The sequence below is a fragment of the Protobothrops mucrosquamatus genome, unplaced genomic scaffold, assembly GCF_001527695.2.
Source record: "Protobothrops mucrosquamatus isolate PMUCROS unplaced genomic scaffold, P.Mucros_1.0 scaffold71, whole genome shotgun sequence".
Classification (NCBI taxonomy): domain Eukaryota; kingdom Metazoa; phylum Chordata; class Lepidosauria; order Squamata; family Viperidae; genus Protobothrops; species Protobothrops mucrosquamatus.
In genome coordinates this window covers 106210-113781 of record NW_015386449.1, presented here as the reverse complement: position 1 = coordinate 113781, position 7572 = coordinate 106210, and the positions used below count along the sequence as shown (strand labels likewise).

General features: G+C 37.7%; 1 protein-coding gene across 1 annotated transcript in view; it reads right to left on the bottom strand.

Annotated features, from left to right (window-relative positions):
• Nucleotides 1-1083: 1083 nt before the first annotated feature.
• The window catches only part of PSD2 (pleckstrin and Sec7 domain containing 2), a 63123-nt gene continuing 56634 nt past the window's right edge, over nt 1084-7572 (bottom strand). Inside the window, exons 11-14 of the mRNA XM_015812148.1 lie at nt 3849-4006; nt 2384-2528; nt 1649-1792; nt 1084-1308 (exon numbers count right to left, since the gene is read on the bottom strand). Coding sequence (XP_015667634.1) covers nt 1084-1308; nt 1649-1792; nt 2384-2528; nt 3849-4006 — 672 coding nt within the window. The remainder of the gene's footprint in view (nt 1309-1648; nt 1793-2383; nt 2529-3848; nt 4007-7572) is intronic.

Sequence of the window (7572 nt, the reverse complement as noted above, 5' to 3'; positions counted from 1 at the left end):
TCTTTATTATCTTTAGTTTAAAAAGCTGCAAAAATATAAATTGTAAATTACTGTAATTAGCAGCTACAAGATCCTTTAAAACTGGAACTTGGTTGACTGAAAAATGTATAGAAAAAAAGATGATGATGAATCAATCCATAAATAAAGTGCTGGAGGTCTTAAAAACACTTAAAAAAGGAACAGAAGCACAACATCCCATTATGCAAGTATATTTATGTTTACAGCAAAATGGAATATGTACAACTATCTGTGATTGCAACTCAGTATTCCATGGTCATCACACATATACGTTATCTTGCTGATGCTTGGATGGCCAGGAAGAAGCAGCAGAAGGAACAGGAACAAGAGCTGTGAATTGGCTATTTACAGAGGCTGAGAGCATAGCAAAGAAGCTTTTACTGCAGCAAAGTCAGATGGATTTTTGTTAGAAATAGAAAGGAAAACAAGTTAAATATGCTATTATCTTTTCAAAATATTACTTAGTCTTGCTAAAAGTTCCCTGTATATTAAAGGAATTTTATTCCTGCTATTGTTTTGGCATATGTTAGATTGCAAGTTTATATATCTGAAACCAATTACACCTGTGTTTGGCAGTAGGAAGGTATAGTAATATAGTTTTTACAATTCATGTGAAAATGCGATTCAACAGATACCCTGTCCAGTCCAGAACCTCTTATCAACAATGAATAAAAATCTTCCCACTGTTTCAATAGTTTTCTTTGTAAGTCTATTGCAAGGGCTATGAAACTACCATTTCACTCATAGTTTTTTTAAAAAACAAAGAAATGAATTCAGTTGGGTTCCCATGTTATCAGTTTCACACATGTTGTTCATTGGAAAATGCAGGTACTCACAAAGACAAGCAGTGGGCCAAAGACCTAGGCAGCCCTTCTATGGGAAATTTGCCCTTTTATTGCATATTCATTCAGGAAAACCAACATGGGCAGCCTAATTCAAAAAACATAAGCACCAGGATAGAATTAGTGTAAACTAAAACACCTTTGAATTCTTTCTATTGAAGTAACTCTATATCTGAGAAATTATTGTGCTCATGAATTGCAGATAAGGAGAACCAGCTCTCTCTTATTGACTCCCTATGTGTGAAGCATTTGGCTCTACAGTGTCTTTTTCTGCCTTACTTTCAACAGACAACTGCCCTTGGGTTATGGAAGGACTGGAACAAGTCTTCCTCAAAGAAGTATCCTGGGTCTCCATTGTGAAGAGGTTGGCTTCAATTCTTTCCAGGTCATCTGTCGCAGCTTTTATCTTTGCACATAAGAGGTTGATGTATGTCTCATATCGATTTTGCTGTAGAGGGCAGTGAAATAGAATGAAAGATATTTATCTGGCCCAAAATTATTTAGGAGATGTGCAATAAAAAACAAGGTGGCATGAATCATGCAAATCACAGGTGTATTTATATCTTTTACAGTTGAGAATTATTCCTGTCTCCTCAATAGAAAATATAGTGTTTCCTGAAAGGACATAACTTCATTTCTCAATTAGGAAACATCTTTTGCTTGATCATAGGACGGAAGTAGATTATGATGCCCAGTTGTCAGATTGTGCACATCTCATCAAGTTCATTAATTCTTCTACTGACAGCTATCATTTGCCAACTATTGTTAGGAGATAATAGAAGACTTACCTCAAAGATTAAGTAATGTTCCTTCAAACGATATTCTTCAGCCTCTTTTGACTTCAGGCATTTCACTACAGGGTGCAGTTTATGTTCAGTTAATTCATCTGAAATTTGCCTCATTTTATTCTCATGGGACTGTAGCTGTCCTTTCTGATAGAAGAGAAGAAAAAGTTAACTCATCCCTTCTGTAAAATAAAACTATTTTATTTTAACAAATGTTTGTGCCTGACTGATTTCAAAAATGATACTGCAAAATGTATTATTCTTGTGCTTTCAAATTAGTATAGTATAGTATAGTATAGTATAGTATAGTATAGTATAGTATAGTATAGTATAGTATAGTATAGTATAGTATAGTATAGTATAGTATAGTATAGTATAGTATAGTATAGTATAGTATAGTAGTTAGTATACTACAATGTTAGTTATCTTAGGCAGGTTATACATTTTAAATAAAAAGGTAGCATAAGTCACATAAGATATGGGAAAGAAACTTCTTCTAAGCCTGGCAATATTTCAGCTACCTGTCTCCTGCCTTCATCCCAAAACAGATCAGCCAAAGCATGTAAAGAGGGAGCAGAAATGACTTGCCTTCTTTAATCTGAGTTTGGGGCCTTCTATGATTTGTGATGCATATTCTGCTCTTGCAAAAAAATGGACAACTGCTGAGGCCTGCTCAGCTGCATGTTTTATTCAGCGCTTGCCTGAATTCCACATTACATGCACACATTTCAGTTTTACCTGACAGAGTTTAGTTGATGAAGATGGCAAGAGAGGCCGGCAGAACTTCTTCATGGAGCAAATAGCAGCTGGAAATGCAGGGGCAGAAAAAATGGCAGCTACCAAGTTTATTCTCAGGATCCATGACAGCATTTCTCCTTTGCTTCTATGGAAAGTAGGCAGCATTGAAAACCAAATGATCAGAAACATACACACCCAGAGAGAAAGACATTTATTGTGCCACTAGTATGAAAAGCAGACCTGATCATTGGTACTGAACTGACCTATCATATGAGGTGGAATACCTTTCTCTTTCACATCAATAATTAAACCTTCTTCTTTGCATTCTTCTTAAAAAATAGAGGCTCTCTCAAGTTGAGTTTTAAAGCAGAGATCCCCAACCTTTTGAACACCAGGGACTGGTTCCATGGAGACAGGTTTTTCCACGGACCGGAGAGGGCGTGGTTTTGTGTGCTGCCTGCATCCCACAGATGGGGCTTTGCTTGTTTGTGCAGACCGGTTGTTGGCATGCCTCTGCCCAGTACCAGTTCATGGACCGGGGATTGGGGACCCCTGTTCTAAAGGCTGACTACATGCAGGTTTCTTGGCCATAGAGCAGAAATGGACTGCCACTGCCACCTTCTGGGATGTTGTTTTCCAATTAGCTTATCAAGATTACAATCCTGGACTATATATAGACTATATATAAATAAATATTTATATATATAAATATTTTTATTTTATTTTATACAGTATTTATAGAGTAGTCCTTAATTGTTTCTATGGTACTATAGAACTGTGTCCTTGCCTTCAGATAATGGCTTCTAATGCTAATTACATGGTAATTGTAGGAAATGACCAGGCTAAGCCAGAGGGAGGGGTCAAATATGTCATAAGTCACGAGTCCCTGCACACCACAAAAGTTCTAAGTCCAGCCCAACTTGAATGCCTCTCTTATCTCCTGCACACTTCCCTTGACTGCTAGTTGGTCAGATTCTTGTGGAGAGCTTAAACTGGCAATAAATCTTTATACTCATTTGAACTGCCTGAATCTCCTGATTTCCCCAGCGCTTGATACTGTTCATTTACTGAACAGTAAGATCTGATGATAATGTCAATTGTAATAAGAACCTTAATGTAATAATGAGACTTTGCTATATGAAAAGAGAGCTTATAGCTGAAGAAACACAGTCCATGGATCGCAGTCCCCATTTTTTGAGGTCCCAGATGCCCCCAAGATCATGTTACTCAAATTTACAAACATATTAATGGTTGTCATGATTGTTCAGTTTTTCATTAACCTAAGAACTGAAACAGATGCGTTAAGCTTCTGCCAGGCTGAATATGCCCTATTTTCTCTTTTAGTTCCCCAGTTTCTATGGCGATGTCATCAGATCCCCGGAGCCTTTGGAAGGTGTAAAAACAACATCTCAAATAAGTCACTCCAAGTTGTAATAATCCTGCCTAATCTTCCTGTGTTACTTACGGAGCTTGGAAGAGGAACACTCTCCAGTCTGCTGTCTTCAGTTTCAGCACATTGGATTTTTTGCTATAATCCGAGGCTTTTGTGGCTAAGGCATGATGAATGCGAATAGCATTCTTCAGATCTACTTCAGAAAGATCTTTATCAGGTTTATATTCATCCTGTGAAAGAAAAGAAAGATAACAGCAGCTCATTTTCTTCTGCTATGTTCCAGGACTTTCCAGTCTGGACTTTGCCCCAAACTTCAGTGATCCAGGAGATCCTGTCTCATAACTGATGCTTCACGGAATTGTTTATCTCTTGTGGTGATTGCAGACTCCTGATTTTTTTTCTGCCCTAAAACTCTGGGTGCCTGAAGATATTTAACTAGTATTCCCTTATAATCTTAAGGCATTGTATTGCTACTAATGACATCACATTCAATAGTTGTTTCATGTGATTGCTGCATTGATCTGAGTAATGTTTCGTCACATAATCTGCATTCTTCTTGATATTTCTGTTCCTCATTGACAAGTCTTTAGAAATGTAGATATTGTCAGGCATTTCTTGGCTTTTGGATATATGCCCCATACCTCAAATAATGAAAATCTTCTCTCTGTGATTTGACTGGTGGCATGTGGATAATTCTTATCTGTATATTAACAGCATGTTGAACAATTAGCTACCATTCACACTTTCTAAAATCTTAAGTAAGAATCACATAATCCTTCAAATATACATGATCACAACAGTTCCATTATGTACTTTGTTTTAATCAGGTGTAACAGCTCTTTCAGATTAAACTTAAACAGAGTCTTCTTATATTCATATATTAGATTACAGAAATGTTATTTCCCAAAAATCACACACACCGAGAGAGAGAGTCACAGAAAAAGAAACACAAACCACACACAATTAAAATAATCTCTCAAATGAACAATGGTCTTAGTGGCTATAAGGGATTTCTGTGATATAGACTTCAAACTAGAAAGACAGTATATAGTATACAAACATGCATATAGGAAATATAAATCTGGTTTATAATTGTTTCTTCTTAAAAATTCAGCAAAATATTCCATTGTTACTCATCAATTTATCTATAACAAGTTCATTTCAAGGTTAATTTCAAGGATGATTCTGATCAAAACTCTGAGATGCATTTTCTACCATCTTTGGACAATATTTGCACCTAAACATTGTAGTACTACCCCAATGTGCAGTTCTCCACATTCCTTGTTTTTACTGCTACATTATTTCCTAGCATTTTTTCTGCTTTCCATTTCTGCTTAAAATGAGAGATATCAAATACTTGGAAAATATCATGTCCTGTCAGTGGGAATAGCAACTATCTCCTTGCTCCATGTTTCCTGTCACTTGTTGTAGAAAAATCAGTTTCTGAATTTTAATCAGAGAGTTACATGCATGGAGGTATACAGACAATAGATGGGAAAACTATATGATAACAAAAATTAAAGGTGGGGTAGCAACATTTGTTATAATGTAAATGAATAGAAATTAACTAATTTAAATTTTCTTACTCAAGCTAAATAATGTACTGCTAGATGAGTGTAGAAAGCTTTCAAGTTATATATTCTGATGATCATATAATGAAAAACTTTCCTGGGGAAAGTATGGTTGGTTCCTGTACTGACTAGCTTCAGATGATTGGCTAAAAAAGAATTATTTCCTGTGTTAATAGGAAATATTAACTGGTTAATAGTTTTTGTTTTAAATTTTTATAATCTATATTTTGCACTTTTTATTACTTCATTTTATTGCAGATTATTTTGTACAAATTGTTTTACTATTCATCTGTGCTTTACATCAGTGGCTCCAAAGGAATAGTGATACATTATGGAAATAATAAAATAAAATAAAATGATTCATACATGATTTAGATGAGAGGAAAGAAGGGGAACTCATCAAATATGCAGATGGCACCAAATTGGGAGGGAATAGCCAACACTTTAGAAGATAGGCTTGAGATCTAGAAAGATCTTGACAGACTTGAACACTGGGCCCTATCCAACAAATGCAATTCAGTGGCAAGAAAAGAAGGTTTTACACTTAGGCAAGAAAAACCAAAACATAGATATAGAAGAGGTGGCACTTGGCTCAACAGCAATAACTGTGAGGGGGATCCAGGAGTCCTGGTGGACAACCACTTACGTATGAGCCAGCAGATTGCTGGAGCTGCTGAAAAAGCCAGTGGAGTGCCAATGGCTGCATCAACAGAGGGATAGAATCAAGATGACATGAAGTGTTAGTACCATTTTATACTGCACTGGTAAGACCACACTTGGAATAGTGAGTACAGTTTTGGTTATCACAATACAAAAAAGATATTGAGACTCCAGAAAGAGTGCAGAGTAGAGCAACAAAGATGAAAAGGGGTCTAAACTGTATGATGAATGGCTAAGGGAACTAGGCTTTTCAAGCCTAGTGAAGAGAAGGATTAGGGATGACAAGGTAGCTGCCTTCCAGTTCTTGAAGGGCTGTGATAAAGAAGAGGGGGTCGCCTTATTCTCCAAGGCACCTGAGGGCAGGACATGAAGCAATGGGCGGAAGCCCGTTAAAGAAAGACCCAACCCAGAGCTAGCAATTTCCTGAAAGTGGGAACAATAATCAATGGAACTGCTTGCCTCTCTTGAGTTGTGGTGCTCCCTCACTGGAGGTCTTCAAGAAAAGTTTGGGGAGTCATTTATCTGGGATGCAGCAAGGTCTCCTGCCTTGGGCAGAGGGTTGGACTAGAAGACCTCCGAGGTCCTTCCAACCCTATGATTCTATGGTCCTATGAAAATAATAGGGGACATTATGGTCCCAGTTCTTAAAAACATCTTTAAAATCTCTTTGGAAGTAGATTATGGATAGGCATGTTACATAGCTATCTTTACTAATATGTAGGAACTCCTATACGTTTGGGCTGCAGTTGATCAGAATTCTAAATTTTTAAGATTTCATACAGACAATACTTAGCGGTTAACAAAATTAAATTGACATACACAACCTATTCATTAAGGTGAATGGGTTTTCTTGAAAATAGGGCTTGATACTATTCCAGGATTCCTTATACAGAGCCTCTAGACACCAGAGCATCTGATTTGTTGACCTCTTTTAATATAAAAACTTGGGAAATTATTGTGTTACAAAGCAAAGCACTACCCCAAAGCATAATCTGTATTTTCAAAAATATTGGTGCTTCATATATACCCAGAGGTAATTCAGAATAGATGGGAGAGTAGCTACAAACCCATATTTATTTTAAAAGCTTGCTTACTTGCACAAAGGCAAAACAATGCAAAGATAATCTGTCTCACCTTTGAGAGAGGAAGGGAGAGAGGAAGAAGAGCCTGATAGACAAAAAGAATGGTAGTGAACTACTTCCTAATTTTGCCTTGTGGCATGTACACAGGCACACACATACACATTTGTGTGCACATGTTTATTGGGGAGGGAGGGAGGGAGAAGGAGGAGGAGGAGGAGGAGGAGGAGGAGGAGGAGGAGGAGGAGGAGGAGGAGAAGAAGAAGAAGAAGAAGAAGAAGAAGAAGAAGGGACTTCCGGTGGGACGGCGCGCCGATGGCGGCTCTTTTCGGAGCCGTCCGCTTGGGAAGGCGTCAGAGCCAGCATGAACAGCGGTCAGCAGCTGTTCAGCGGCTTGGAACCTTGTGCCCCGGGAGAAGGGGTCGAGGTGAGTACTCCTGGATAGGAGTAGAGTCCCAAAAGCTCTCCCTTTATCTCGGGAGAGCG